Source organism: Micromys minutus, assembly GCF_963924665.1.
Source record: "Micromys minutus genome assembly, chromosome: 2".
Taxonomy (NCBI): Eukaryota; Metazoa; Chordata; class Mammalia; order Rodentia; family Muridae; genus Micromys; species Micromys minutus.
Genome location: NC_137971.1, coordinates 23410770 through 23426965, shown reverse-complemented (window position 1 = coordinate 23426965; position 16196 = coordinate 23410770). Strand labels below are relative to the sequence as shown.

Here is a 16196-nt window from a genome sequence, read left to right as displayed (position 1 = left end):
TCATTAGTCATCCGACAAGTATAGGGCAACATTATTCTCAAATTCAGATAATGCACTGAGGTTACCTTCCAGACTGAAAACCACACTTTAGCAAACTGAAAAACAGGCCTTGGCACCCGGCGCGATAGCACTGACTTCTCACCCCAGCACCCAGGACTGTGAGTTGGAAGCCAGATTCGGCCATTGACAAGACCCTATCTGGACGCCGACACATGCTCTTGGAGTTGAGTGCAATTAAACCAGGAATAGCAGAAACATAGCCGGGAAACCGCTAAGCATTTGACAGTCGCACACTATATTTCTAAACTGGTAATATATGCTGTTAGTCCTAAATACTTAACAGCAGAGATAGGAGGATTTTTTTTTTTAAGTTCACAAAATCCAAGACCATACTAGGCTCATCATCTTAAAATTGCAAAAACCAAAGAAACAACAAAACCAGAAACAAACCCAAACCAACATAGGTCCAAGAAATCTCAAGAGAAACCTGAATATTTTAAACTGAATGCAAATATAGTTTAATCAAATGTACACACGACCCAACAAAAACAGAGTTAGGGTGGGGGTGGGGCAGATCTGCAGCACCGAATAGCAACACGTAGGAAAACAGGATCCTGGCCAGGATAGGTGCCTAAAGTCCAGGGTCCTGGCCAGGATGGGTGCCTAAAGTCCGGGCATACACTTAGGGAGGGGGAGAGTGGGAATTGTGTAGGGGAGAGGGCTGAGGATGAAGCTCACTTATTGGAGTCCTTGCTTAGCATGCACAGAGCCACCAGGAGTTTGATCCCCACTGTAATACAAACTGGACATGGTGGTACAGGGCTGTTAGCTCAGAACTTGGGTGACAGAAGTAGGAGGAGTGAGGAGTGTAGTCAAATACGGGTGACATGGGGATTCTGGGAGAGGAAGGATATAGGAAGGGAAGCATCAGTAATGGAGGGATTGGGTACTGTAGCTCAGCGGAAGAGCAAGTGCTTCCCACAAGAGTTCTGTGTCCAATGCCAAGCACCTCGTGATAAATAATAGCGGAAGCGGAAGCACGCTGGGACAATAGCGGAAGCAGAAGCACTGGGACAAAAGCAGAAGCATGCTGGGACAGTAGAGGACCAGAGCTTCAGAACTCTCCTTTCTGCTCAGTTGTGCTGTAAACCTAAATCTGTCCTCTCCAAATATAACGGATTGGTTTGGAAAAAAAAAAAAATGAGGCTGGAGCTCAACCCTTAAGAGCACTTCTTGCTCTTGCAGAGGACCTGGGTTTTGTTTCCAGCATCCACATGGTATCTCACAACCACGTGTAATTCCTGTTCTAGGGATCTGCCACCACTACATGGATGTGGTGCACATGTATACATGTAGGCCAACAGTCATACGTGTAAAGGAAATCTTTAAAATGAGAAACCCCTAGAAAGTCACTAGGTGAGAAAGCTCCACCGTGAGTCAGGCAGGCGAGGTGTCACAGCATGTGGGAGTTAGATGAAGGGGGACCGGTAGTTTAAGGCTAGCCTCTGCCACCTATCGGGTTCTAGGTAAGCTCCAGCCACACGGGACCATGGTGGGGATGGCGGAAGGTGTGTGCCTGGGAAGATATTTATCCTGACTATCTATGCATGTGTCTGGAGACACCCGAGACCTTGGAGGCAGTCACAGGAGCTGGGAGCCAGGTGAGAACTGTCCTTTTGTGGTGTGTGTGTGTGTGTTCCGCCCTTTGGGCCACTCCTCCCTTGGTCACCTCTTGTTGGCCTGGCATACTTAAAGGTCCGGTTTCCCTCGGGGGAGGAATATGCAGTTTCTTTCCATCTTGTAGCTTACAGGGTAATGCACCTTGCAGACCTGGCTACCTTTGGAAGCTGAGCTCTCCACTTGTGGTGTTAGGCATGCGCAAATCCAACCCTTGCCAGCTTCTTTTCTCCTGTTCTGGGCTCTGTGCTCCATGCTCCAACAACACACTCCCCGCATGCCCTACACAGAAGCCCAACCAACATGCTAACGTCAGTGATGGGTTGCCTAGGAATAAATTTATCCGAAACCGGAAGCCTGTTCAACAGCGACTCCCAAGCCTCAAAAGCAAGTTCATGCTTCGGTAATCCCCAATGGCGTAGTCATTGCTCAGGTTGGTCACCAAGAAGGAACCCCTGAGACTCATTTGTCATCTTCAGTAGTGGCCTTTGTCCCCACACCTGTCACTACAGGGACAGTGATGGCTGCCGAACCTCAGTAGGATGAGGCAAGGGACAGGAGGGAGGGGTCTGGGAAAACCGTTCCTGAGTGGAGGATTTGGAGTGGCTTTTATAGACACCGCTTTGGCCATCTCCACTTACCTACAAGGGGACAAAGGAATAGATCACGTTAACGAAGAGCCTAGAGACAGAGTGAGGATGGTGGTCTTAGTAAAGCATGAGGTCAAATATGAGCACGTGCTTAGTCTACAGCATGAGCAAGAGCCTAGGTTCAGGGGAAAGGAGGGCAGGGGATGGGAGGGGAAGCTATACACTGGTCCCAATTTTGAAGTGAATTTTTCTGGTTTGGTTTTTGTCAGCCGAACAAGGAAAATGATGAAAATTATCTGTAGATACAATGTCAGGTAATTAGATGAATAAGATACATTTGTAGCCACGAATTAGTGTTAAAATCAGTTCCTGGCATTTTCTCCAATGAGGACAAAAATTCTTTGGAAGGCAAGCAACAGGACCAAGAATATCACCTACCTTCTTTTCTAGCTGTGTAGCCCCAAATAAGCCTAAAACTTGCAATTCCCCTGTCTCAACTTCCTAAATTCTGGGATTACAGGTGTGCATGCCTAGCTCTTGCCACATTTCTGCTGATTTCTATATTACATAAATGGGAGTTGGCTTTGAAATCAGGTTTTGTGTGGGGCGCCCTCACCGAGAAGTGTTTTGTCTCCGCCTGGCGGACAGAGCTGGCTTTGCACTGTCAGCGGCACCCTTCCCTAGGCCAGAATGGCTAGAATAGATCGGAAGGAGTATCATCTAAAACACACCAAAATGCAGGCATGGTGGCACATGCCTTCAATCCCAGCACTTCGGAGGCAGAGACAGGCAAATGTCTGTGAGTTCAAGGCTGGCCTAGAATAAACAAAGAGAGTATGTCTCTAAAAAGGGCTGGCAAGATTCAGCCACTTGCTGCCAAGCCCAAGGACCTGTGCTAGAGAACCACCTGCTTATTACAGCAGAGACGGTCTATCCAAATAGGCACCAGCACCTCCCTCAAGCCCCCGTGACACGCTCACTTGTGCCACAAGACTTCAGGGTGCACTCCGTGTTTGTGTTTTCTTAGACAGTCTTCCTACATAGCCACAGCAACCCTTGGAGCTCAGGCCTCTGATTCCCCAGCGTTGGGATCATAGGGTGCGCATGGCCAGACCTAGTCGGGGGTCAAACGCTAAGACTTGTATTTCTCATCTCAAATGCACATCTGTGTGAACTTTAAAAGTGTATGCCAACCATTAAGGACTTCAAGTAAGTGAGTCTGAACTCCTATTTTGGAACATACACGATAGTACAGGCCTGTAATCTTGAGTACTAGAGACCTGGAGGGCCGAGGGTCAGGAGGACAGCCCTCATAAGCAAGTATACCTCACCTCGTCCCCACCCTTTTAGAGACAGGGTCTTACTGTGTAGTCCTGGCGAGTTGGGCATTCCCTACATAGACCAGGCTGGCCTCAAACTCTACCTGCCTCGACTTCTGCTGGGCCTAAGCCACCACACTAACTCCACTGCGTTTAAACAGATTGCTTTGCTTCCCTTGTTTGAAGGCATTCCCTACGTCCATGTCCTCCCTGCCCGCACAGCTACAGGTCTTCTCTGCTCTCCCACGACCTGGTTACAATCTCACTGCATCTGGTTACAATTTTAGCACTTAACTTTTCCATGTTCTTATAATGTTACCCTTAAACTCCTCATACTCTGACTTATTCAAGCAATGAATTGTTACACACACACACACACACAAAAGTATCAATGCTGACCTCTCTTTTGCCATGTTTTCCTCACACCTTGTTACTAGCAGTTCCGAAGATTCCTAACGATTTTTTTGTGCACGTAACCATGTTGCCCATAACTTTTCATTTTTCCTGATGCCGATACCTTTTGCCACACTGTCTAGTACCTCAGACACAAGTCTAACAAGAGAAGGTGACCAAATCAGGGCCTTAGAAGTGTCGGCACCCCATCACTAAGTAGTAGCTGTATCTACTCCATAAATTCCCCTTGTAGGACAGAGGTGGGTTCTGCATTGCTGAGGCTTTCATCATCCAACACTCTTATTAACCTATGGAAAGATTATACACCATTTTCTCTTCACTTTGTTACTATGATAAATAATACCAACTGGGTTGAGACGGGCTCCCGCTCCTCTACTAAAACAGTGTTAAATTGCTGTGAATTTATCTGAGTGTGGTAGAACTAGTGAATGGCTTGAGTCAGTGACACTGCTTACCAAGAGTCTGGTCTCCAGCAGAGGCTCCTGTGTTTCAAGTTATCCAGAAGTGTATGGAATGGAGCCGCTTACCAGCTGCTGTTACTAGGCACCAACAAATGCTCTTATGTGTTTGCACACACACACACCCAAGTCTTCCTTCAACAGACTAACAGAAGCAAGGAATCCCGTCAAATGTGAACGCCGACAGGGAAGCCGGAGTATTTATTTCATTGGAACTATAAAGTAACACAACACAACGTGCAGAGTTCCAGGTCAGATTTATTGTAAACAGGATAACCCTAGGACCCTGCCATACTGGCAAGTGTCACATGCTCTTAACACACTGACTGATTAAAAAGACTTTAAGTCTCTGGCAACTCATAACTTTTTCACAAATCTCACTTGCAAAGCTTGAGTACACGCAGTCTCTGGGTAGTATGTTACTGTTCATGGACCACAACCCGGACCCACTGAGATGAACCGGTCGGGATGCCAAGTGACACACAGGAGCTCTGGAACACACTGAACACCACGTGCAGGTTCATGGAAGACGACATGGGATTGTTTCCAATCTCTTCAGGTGCCTTTTCTCATACAGACGACAAACTTTTAACCGTACCCATTCATTTTTTTTTTTTTTTTTAAAAGAGCTAAGTTACTCAACGGCGTGTGATCATTTACAGAAAAGGTAGCAGACTGCTGTTTGCTTTCACAACGATGGATTCAAACAGGACTAAGTTTAGATTCATCTTGTATATATTTTGCAGTTCGATGAAAAGCTGCATAGTCACACTGGGCGGGGTGGCGCACGCCTAATCCCGGCACTTGAGAGGTGGAGGCAGGAGGATCAAGTGGTTCAAAGTCAACCTTGGCTACTTGGCCAGTTGCTCAGAGAAGGCAGTGCTGACTCATGTCTTCTGACGGGATGGACAAAGACGGGCTTCTCACCGGGAGACTCTTAGAACATGTGGATAAAAGACGGTCGCAGCACCACAGAAGAGCAGCCTCCACAGCCGCCCAAGTTCACCGTATTTGGAAAACGTGAAACCTAAGCTGTGAAAAGCCGAGATTCTACAGCAGAAAATCCTGGCAAATCAAGTAATACGGGGCAGGAAAACGTCACTTGGAAACGCCATTCTGTACTTTGCCTGAGCTGGTGGACAAACAGGAGCACTTTCTGTTACTATTCCCTGTGTGTGGGAACATAGCCGCGCTTGTTCTTGAAGCAAGTCTTAATAGCAAATACTTTAAAACAGCTGTTAAATCTACAGTAACATTTTCACCTAAAATAGTATCTTGTGAAAAAAAATATTTTTTAAAAGTCCCCTCCAGTCATCATCTGTATGTTTATATTCATATATTCAAAAAAATAACACTTAAGGCAAGATGAGGCTGGAGGCAGCAGGGAGTTTAGAGTCTTGGGAGACTGGCTATTGAAGACGCAACCGTTTTGTATCTCCAAAGAGGTGGTTTTGTGTTTGCTGCCTTTGAAGTCCCTAGAGGGGCAAATGTTTTAGTTCACACACTGATCACAATTTCACCCCGGGAGCTATGGGGAGTTACAACAGCTGATGTCAGCACAGCATGTCACACGCTACGGAGTACGTGTCTGCTGATGGGACACAGCAGACCAACTACGAGAAAAACAGAAATGTCAACAGAATCCGATGAGCGAGAACCCACGGGAGTCCTGAGAAACTCTGAACTCGGTGTAAGGTTAATCTGCATTTCTAGCACGGTGAGATGGGTATTCTGGGGTTTCCAGCATTTGACTAAGAAGATTAAAAAACATACCCAAATTTTATAAAAACATTAAAACCATGCCTTAGTTAATCGGCAAGGTCACTAATAAAGGAACATGGCATTTGTGTGTCACCTGCCAGACATGATGTTTTCTGTTGGTTTACAGGAAACCATCAAATAGAAAGCAGATCTGAGGATTGGCTCTTAAAAAGGTAATAATCCTCCTTTCTAAATGTTTTGAAGCCTTTAAGAAAAAAAGCTCTTTTTTTTTTTCCCCCAGACAAGTGACTATTTTACAGAATAAGGAAGAAAGACTGCATTGGGATATCTTTCTTCAGATTTAAGCAGTTAATATAAGGAAATTTCTTTTAGGAATAAAAAGAAAAAAAATTAAGATATTTAAGAGATTTTAAAAATATTCTACATCTATAAGATTTTATAATTTTATTACTTTGGGTTTTTAACATTTCTACATAATAATGCCTGATAACTCTTTTCTGTTTGTCTCTCTAATAGCAAGCCAGAAACTACTCAAAGCTGAGACTGCTTTCCCAGGCCCTGGAAGACACAGGAACGCCTCTGCTTTCTTCAGAGTTTTGCAGCCATGAAGTTAATATGTGGCTTCACAAGGGGAAACAGTGGCAGGCCACGCTTGAACTCAGTCATGTTAAGAATCACTTCGGGCTGAAAAGGAAAAGAGTTCTCTTTAGTGTGCTGTATATAAAAGTTAGACTAAGCAGGGCACTGACTCTTTGGGAGGGCAGGACGGCACAGTAAGGGTCATGGATTAAGTCTGTTCTGCAGAGACCCATGGTACTCTCGGCTTTCACTGGGCACACACTGGCTGGCTAGAACAGCCTGGATGCTGCCCATCTTCTTACCCTTCAGGGGAATGCTAAATCTTTCAAGATTAGTAAGTACAGAGGTACTACAGAGAGGGCCACACACTGCCACTCTAGTATTGGACGCTGGGAAAGATAGGGCTGGAGATGACTCAGTGCACGGTGACACAGATGCAAAGCCAGGAGTAGAGGAGCACACCCACATGCCTAGCACTTGTGAGGTTGAGGCAGGAGGATTAGGAGTTTAACCCTAATTGAGGCTACCTGAAGCACATGACCATGAAAGAAAGAACAGCAGCAGAGGCAGACCGGGCCGAGGCCGAGTGGACACTGGGGGAGACCTCACATGGTCCCAACACCGGTGACCTGACCCTCCAGGTTCTCATTTACTCATGAGCAAAGTCCTTTAAGTATGAAGGCTTCGGGCACGCCTAAGGTTTCTTACTTGTGGCAAGGGTGGTGCTTCGGACAAGTTTCTATCATTCTGAGAGGGGAACTCTCCAACCACAGGACCTGTAAGAAAACCAAGCCTCGACTCTTTATTTATTCACACGAGAAGAACGACTTTCAAAGAAAAAAATCTAAGCTAGACTTAGCCCTTTAAGAAAAACAGTTGTACCAGGTCCTTAACGTACTTTGCAGGTCCCCTCCCCCTGCTTGCTGCAAGGCCTGAGTGCTTGTCCAAGTACTGCTCAAGGGAACTCTGGGGCCACGTACCCTTGGTCTGACTGGGTCAGATCCGAGGCTCTGCCTGTGCAGATGGCCCTCCTCCTATGCCACCTGCAGGCGGTTCCCTGAGTCTGCTTTTGGAGATGGTGCGCTCAGATTGGCACAGCCACCCAGGACTGGCTTTTCCACAATTCCACTCCCCCCACCCGAAACCTGTCTCAACAGAACAGACCCCTCCTCAGGTTCTTTTGTTTAGATCTTCACTGGTGCTCTGTAAGGCGAGGGGCTATGGTAAGGGACAGCCACCATACTGCTCAATATCAGATTTAAAAGCATACATTTTAAGCCAATATCCAATACTTACAAGAATCCATTTCTCTGGCAAGAACATGCACGGACACTTTATGTCTCCTCGGTGCGTCCACGGCCAACATTTCCTAAGCACAAAGAAACCCAAGGTCAGTGTCTTGGACCTCTAAGAAACTTAAAGTTCTTTCTGGGGCTCTGAAAAATCAGCCACCAGACTCAGATATGAGTAGAAGCTTTCTTCTTTCCTCTCACATATTTTCACTCTAAAAGATTCTAGAAGGTAAGACAGACTTATTTTTGGTGCTTAGAATCAAACCCAGAACCTTACACGTGCCAAGCAAATGTTCTACCACTGGGTTATACTCACCCCTAGCACTACCAAAAATTACTCCCATTTTATAGACGAGGAAACTTAAGCCCAAGGTAACTAAGTGATTTGCCTAAACTCATAGGTAAAACTCACTATATAGAACAAACAGGCCTCTGCCTACTTCTAACTCCCAAATTCTGGGATTAAGGCATGTGTCACATGCCTGGCTGATCTTGTTTCTTACATTTATTATTTGTGGGAGATGGACACAAACGTGGAAGCCAGAGACAACTATACGACATCCTCTCTGTCTACTGTATGGGGTCAGCTTTATGGGAGGCACCCTCACCTGGAGCCACCCCGTGTTTGGACCACCTAGAGACCAAAGCCATTCTTTTGTTTCCTAGCCCTTCCTTCCTCCCCTCTTTCCTTCTCCGACAGAGTATTACTATGCAGCTCAGGTAGGCCTTGAACCTGAAACCCTTCCTCAGCCTACCCAGTGCTGAGGTCATATGCCTGTGCCACAGTGCTTGGCTCCCTCTACTGATGTTCACTCAGGACAGTCAAGACCCTGTTCCTCTAAGAACTTTCTCCAATTCTGTACAAGAAGCTGGGGTCAAATATCAGGTCAAAATTTTGCTTTTATATATGCATATACAGAAAGGCTGTCACTGAAAAGGAACAAGGATAGTTTAGGTGCAATGAGAGAAACGGTCTTTCCTCCACCATGACAGCAGAAATGACTAGTCCACCCACATCTACCCCAAAGTGGCTCAAACATCATGACTCGAAAACGTTCAAACCAGGCATGGTACACACAGCTATTTCCACAACAGTTAAGAGACAGAGGCAGAAACATTGCTGAGTTCGAGGCCAGCCTGGGCTACAGAATGAGTCCCTGCCTTAAAAAACAACAGCACAGTGCTTACGAGTATATAGTACTCTTACAGAAGGTCTGAGTTTACAACTGCCAGTAACTCCAGTTCCAGAGGCTCCAGAGCTCTCTCCTCCTTCATAAGCACCTTCACTCACAAGCAAATACCTTCCCAACAGAATAAAACGTGAATCTTTTTGTTTTGAGACACAGTCTCCCTTTGTGTGTATGAAATTCAGATGAGTACCCCCACACCCAGCTAACATGGGGCCTCACACGTGTACAGTAATCACTACCATGTTTCCTATCCAGCTCTGCACTCTGCCTTTTCTATTGTTAAGGTGGCGTGAACTTTGCTAACACTTTTCTGCAGACACAGCAGCTCTGTGGATTTACAGATGAGGGGACTGAGGCATAATAACCGTGTTCTGTATAATCAGCTTCCTCTATGGAACAGCCAGCCCGGGCTGCTCCCTTTTCCTGACTCTTCTCTTACCCAGCACCCTGGTAGGGAAGCACATGGCTGTGGGAAACCCTAGTGTGGCAGACATGTGATGAGGTAGTCCTCATTGTCTGTGTGACCATCCTAAAGAGAATGGCATCCACACAGAAAAGAGCCCTAGAAAAATGGCACTGTAGATACCTGTTCCCCCAAAGGAACAAGCATGGCGAGAGAGAGAGAGAGAGAGAGAGAGAGAGAGAGAGAGAGAGAGAGAGAGAGAGAGAGAGAGCATGGTTCTCTCCCCATAGCCTATCGGACAGCTCATAGTCACAAACAACCCAGGCTAAGTGGGTAAAAAGTAGGGAGCAGTTCTACGGTGCTAAAGTAACCACAGACTACAATTTTTCCTTTCTTTACAATCAAACACAAACATACTTTATGTAAATTAGAGGTCCCAACAAATTTCAAAGGATGTGTAACACTTTAAATAAGTACAATTCCTCTGTGACATAAGCTTGGAAATTCTTCATCGGACATGTTGTGCTAGCTAGTTTTATGCTAACTTGACACAAGCTTAGAGTCATCCAAGAGGAGGAAACCTCGACTAAGAAAATGCCCCTAAAAGATCAGGTGTGGACAAACCTGTAGGGCGTTTTCTTAATTAGTGCCAGATGGGGAAAGGCCCAGACCATTGTGGGTGGTACCAGCCCTGTGGCTGGTGGTCATGGGTACTATAAGAAAGCAGACTGAAAAAGACATGAGGAGCAAGCCAGTAAACAGCCCACCCCCACCCCCCATGGCCTATGATCAGCTCCTGCTTCAAGGTACCTTCCCGTTTGAGTTCCTGTCCTGGCTTCCTTCAGTGATGAGCTGCTTGCTTTGGTCATGGTATCTCACTGCAGCAATGACAGATAACCCCGACTGGGACATGCATTTATTTCATACACTACTCACATCATTATGGAGGGAGGGACTCAGATGGAACAGCATCCTCCAGCTGTGCTGGAGGCACTCTGGCAGCGCCTCTCTCTGTGACACTTCCCAGGAAGCACAGACACAGCAAAGGCTGAAGCTGACTGTGTACTGTTTCCTTTGCTCCCCCGCCCCCATTGAGAAGGTCAGCAATGCTTATTTTTTTTACACAGCGTGGCAGAAGCGGAATAGAGAGAAGGAGCTTGCAGAGGGAGGCTTGGAAACTCAGAGCCGCTGTTGTCCCTGAGACACAGAGGGAGCTGTATCTAACAGTAACAGGCCAAATCCTTAACTTCACAAAATCACCTTCAGAAATCCAGTCTCAACAGTTCAAAGCAGCAATACACAGTGTAGCAAGTTCACTACCAACCAAAATTCAGGAGCCAAGGATTCGGATAAAGTGGGAAAAGGCACCTGCTGCCAAGTCTGACAGCAAGGGTGAAAGAGAAGAGAAACTACTTCTGCAAGCTGCCTGACCTTGACATGCATTAAATACATAAATATTAATCAGAAAATAAAACAAATCTAGATAACACATCCACTGACCTTGTAGAATTTGATGATATCGTCCTTGGTAAGTGTCTTTAAATATGCAACTTCTATGTTATCTGAAAAGGTATCCAAGCAGTAATTTATAAATATTTTTATACCTTAAACAGTTGAAAATACTGCCCTGAGAGACAATGCATTTCACCCTAAGCCGGTTGAGCACCTACAAGTTTAAGGATTTTTACATTCATTTGTGTGCCTGTGTGAAAGTCATAATGTAGCTTTTGGTTGGGTCTCTTTCTCCTCCCACCTGTTGGTTCCAGGGATCAAACTGAGTAGCAGGCACCTTTCCCTGAAGCTCTTCTCTCCAGCCCACTTATCCACGTTTTAAAGCCACCAACTGCTATCTAAGTAGGCAGGAGACAGATGCCAAGTAAAGTCCATGCTGCAGTAGCTAAGACGGCCTGGGAACCATGTTTGGTTCATACACAGGGAGATGTTGGATCAGGGAACTGTTAACTTAAGTTTTCTAAACCTTAGTTTCCTGTCTAAAGGTTGAAGAAAAACAACCACTGAGTAAGATTATAATGACAACCACGAAAATGACATTTGATAAGAGATGGGAGACACACGGGAGTCCCCACTATCATTAACAGTAGACTGACTGCTAGAAAACCACAGGGGATGGCTGAGCACAGTGGCACACACCTCTGATCCCAGCACGTGGGATGCCAAGACAGGCATTACTCAGAGCTCTATGAGTTCGAGGCCAGCCCAGTCCCACATAGCAAGCTCAGGACCAGCCAAAGAGACATAGCGAGACCTTGGCTTAATAAGAAAAACAAAAAGCCACAGGCAAGAAAAAATGAGTCCACACGGTAGCAACTGGTCAAGATCTTCAGTTTGGTGGTGCCCGAGAAGGAATAAGCCTGTCTCCCTTTTTCCACTGTGGTTTGGCTTTATTGCTTAATCTCTTCTGGATGAAATGGGAAAGGGATCATAGGCAGGAGACCAGAGAACATGCAGCTCTTCTGCATCTGAAAGCCGAGGAGAGCTGTGGAGATTCTGAACTGTTCGGGTAGCACTTGCCTTATGGAGTTTAATCTACTCCCCTCCCCCAGGCACGTGTGTAAAGTAGGTGTTCATGTACCGGTGCTCAGAGTCTTGGGCTACCCAGACAAAGCACAAACAGCGAAACACACGGAGCAGCTTTAGTTTGGGAGGGGACAAGTTTCTGGCGGGAAACTACTGTGACTTTAAAGAAGTGTCACAGAATGAACTGCTGTGACGTCAGGCCGGAGCTCTGTGCGTTACCTCTGTCGTAGTTGTACTGCTGCGAGATGATCTCCCCCCAGTACTTAGCACACTCTGCAGAGAGTTTCTTTGGCTTGTCGAGCCGACGGATGGCTAACGCCTGGATGTGTTTTTGGAAGGCCTCCTCGGTCATGTCCTCGATGGCCTTCTCCATGGTAATCAAGAAGGCTTCGACTCGGCTTTCCAGGTAGTGAGGTGGTTTCTCTGACTGGATGATGAATCGCAAACCCTGGATGCCGTTGGCTCGACGAGGTCCACTGAAGACAATATAGCCTGAAGAGCACACAGTCAGGATCTCAGCACCAGACTCAGACCACTTTTAGACTTTCAGAGCAAACGAAATCTACTTTAGCTCACTCATAGCTGAAGAAATAGAACGATTTAAAGCAATGTCCTCTTTTCTAAGGACTGAGCAGAAAGACTTCCTAAAGAAAACTTGAGGCTGACTTTTTTTTTCTTTAAAAAAAAAAAAAAAAGACAAAACAAAACAAAAAAAATCTCCCCAAAAAAACCAAAAACTCCCCATAATCTTCTTCATCCTTCAAACCCCATGACTTCTGACTCTGATGCCCACACTCAAGTTATTCCCACTCCTCTAAACCTCGGCGTGCACTCTCATGCCCTAGCCAAGTCCCCGGTCCTTTGCCTTCCCACCTAAGTCCCCACACAGCCAGTCTCTACAAAGCATTGGCTGGATATCTATTCCTGACCAGCTCTGGACAACCTGACTCAGGCAGGCTAACTGAAGGTCACGGATGTACCAACAGCTCAAGCATTTGGACAGTGCCCCTCCCCCAACACATTTTCTCTCTCCCTTCTCCACCTTCTGCAGACTCGCACTCTTTTATTGTTCTTTCTAGTTCAAAGCCACTCTAGCTGCATCTTTCTGCTCAAGTCCAGTAGTGACACCTACAGCATCAAACTACAGCATCAAAAGCACTATGAGCAAGTTCTAGATGAAGGCAGAAGGACAGAGGCCCACGTGGATTTTTCCCTTGAGTTCTGAGACTATCAGAGGTGGGGGGATGGGTGCTACCTGAAGGGGAACCACACTGGGGTCCGAGGCCTATGCATAGGCAGAGTGTGGAGGAGCTGCCCACATGAAGCAGACAGTGCTAGCACTCACTCTCAGAGCAGGGCAGGGTTTATGATCTAGGCACAGGCCTTCAGTTACAATAGCTGGTGTCCACGATATCTCGAACAATAGAGGCATAGCTGCTGTGGACCACGAAGACAGGACTACTGATCAGGTTTGTGGGCAGGAGGATGCTTGCAATGTGCTGCCCCAGTCATTACCACATGATATCAAAGTAGCATCAGGCTTTTTGGTTCACAGTAAACTGCATGTCCCCAATGGCTTTTAGCATCTAACACTTGCCACGGTGCATGTGGAAGATGGCTGAAAGCATCTTGTTCTCTTTACTAGCCAACAGGTCTGTTCTCTGGCATACGGACACGCTCCTCTAGCTGGGAGCCTGCAGCAACTGGGTACAACAGTTTCTGGACAGGGATCTCCCTAGGCCTCGATGATGCCAGGTAGCAGTGTTTGCAGTCATAAAAAGCCACCTTCCCCAAATGAGATTCCATTGTGTAACCACTAGGAACCCATTGTGGCCCAGGAGCAGCACAGACCAGGAGAATGTGCTAAGTGAGCCAGGGCCTCAGAGCATGTGCAGGTCCTGGGCACTCCCGTCTGTCAGCAGCTAGCTCAGGCTCTTTATACAGGCCTGAGAGTGTGTAAGATAATAGAAATTCAGTATCATCTCGTTAAGAATCGCTTTAACAGTAGACTGAAGGAAGGATACAGTTCAGTGGCAGAGACTTGCCTAGCATGTAAAAAGGAGGCTGAGTTCAATTTCCTCACCATAAAAAGAAAGGAAGAGGAGGGTGAGAAAAAGGAGGACGAGAAGGAAGAGAAAGGAAGAACAGCAGCAGCTCCTATATCTGAAAGATGTTAACTGCTCATCTTTTAGGAGCACCTCTATATAGACAAGTTTTTCACACAGTTTCTGTACAAACAAGGCTTTCACATCTAAATAAGGCAGGCTTGATACACAGTGCCACGTGACTCTACAAGTGGGAACTGTTGGCTGAGAAAAGCTGCTCATTACAGTCTCTGGTATCCCGTGATCCCCATTTTCTTCTCACCAAGCTGCTCCTTGGTGCGCAGAGTGTTGAAGCAAGGCTCAGAGATAATCTGGCAGAAAAGCTCCAGGAACATGTTCTCCGAGGTGCTCTGCATGTCTGTCTGGTAGTAGATCTCAATGCCACAGTTATTGTGAACTTCATTCCTCTGCTGATAAACAAACCATCCTCCTAAGAAGTTTCAGAAAGAAAACAGGTTCAAAATCATCTGTAGTTTATTAAGACGGTGGTATATTTGCTTACTTTACTTTTTTTGTCTTAGTGATGTTTTTGAGACAAAGTCTCACCACGTAGCTGAGGCTGGCCTTGAACTTGCTATGATATAACCTACTGTGCTGGTCAGTATTCATCAATTTGCTGCAAGTCTAGACATACTTGAGAAGAAGAAATTTTAGTTCAGGAACTACCTCCATCAGACCGATCTGTGGCCACGTTAAATGGGGCATTTTCCTCATATGGGGGAAGAGTACAGCCCCCTGCAGCCCACTGTGGGTGGTGCCACGCTTCGGTAGGTAGGCCTGGGCTGTGTAAGAGAAGTAGCCAAGTCGGGTGCTGTGGCTCGTGCCTTTACTCCAGCACAGCACAGCTGATCTTTGTTAGTTTGAGGCCAGTGTGGTTTACCGAGTGAGTTCCAGGCTAGCCAAGATTACAGTGTGACACCTTGTCTTACACAAAACCTCCCAGAAAAGTGGCTGGGTAAGCCATAAGAAGTAAGGCAGTAAGCAGTGTCCTTCCTCAAGGTTCCTGCTTCAGGCTCCTGCCTTGAGTTCCTATCTAGGCTTCCCTTGATGGTGGACTGTACCCTGTGAGATGATAAATCCGCTCCTCCCCAGGATGGTTTTGATCAGTGTTTTATCATAGCAACAGAAGACAACGAACCAGGCCTGCTGTGGAATCCTGCCTCTGCCTCATGCGTGCTGAGACTCCATGAGTGCTCAACCACACTATGCCTGCCTGCTCCACAGACGAGTTTTCTTTCCTTAAAAAAAAAGTTTCCTCTTCCAGTTTTTCACACATATCCCAAAATATTTTCTCCTTCACAGTGCATAAGACGTTGCTTTTCAGCTGTAAATGCCTTCCAATAGAGAATCAAGCGAAGGGTTACTTAAGGCATCCACATCTGATCAGCTGGCTACATCAGAGTAATTTTCTAACACCTTCATTTTTGAGACTGAGACGTAAGCTGTGCTATTTCTGAGCTTGTGACAATTTGACAGAGCAATCAGCAGGCAAAAAGCAGGGTCCTAAGAGAGGAAAAGGAAGAGGCAAGAAAATTTACTTTGATATTCTCTTTCCAGACTGGCTCACTTTGCATAAAGGTAAATGTTGCAGTTGCTTCTTCCTTTTGGTTTGAACCCAGGACCACTCTCTCTCTCTCTCTCTCTCTCTCTCTTTCTCTCTCTGTCTCTCTCTCTCTCTCCCTCTCTCTCTCTGTCTCTCTCTCTCTGTCTCTCTCTCTCTGTCTCTCTCTCTCTCTCTGTCTCTCTCTCTCTCTCTCTCTCTCTCTCTCTCTCTCTCTCTCTCTCTCTCTCTCACACACACACACACACACACACCCCATCACCTGCCATTATACACAGGCCCAACCTCAGAGCTGCATGCTCAGCCCAAAGGGTTGGTTCGTGGTCAGCAGATCCTAACTCTTCCTCT

The 16196-nt window shown here is 46.3% G+C and overlaps 1 protein-coding gene across 3 annotated transcripts in view; it reads right to left on the bottom strand.

Moving 5' to 3' along the window:
* Positions 1–4704: 4704 nt before the first annotated feature.
* The window catches only part of IDE (insulin degrading enzyme), a 76217-nt gene continuing 64725 nt past the window's right edge, over positions 4705–16196 (bottom strand). For all 3 annotated transcript variants that reach the window (XM_080911215.1, XM_080911216.1, XM_080911217.1), the window contains exons 20-25: positions 14550–14717; positions 12402–12674; positions 11145–11206; positions 8056–8128; positions 7468–7535; positions 4705–6864 (exon numbers count right to left, since the gene is read on the bottom strand). In XM_080911215.1, coding sequence (XP_080767341.1) covers positions 6769–6864; positions 7468–7535; positions 8056–8128; positions 11145–11206; positions 12402–12674; positions 14550–14717 — 740 coding nt within the window. In that variant the 3' untranslated portion in view covers positions 4705–6768. The remainder of the gene's footprint in view (positions 6865–7467; positions 7536–8055; positions 8129–11144; positions 11207–12401; positions 12675–14549; positions 14718–16196) is intronic.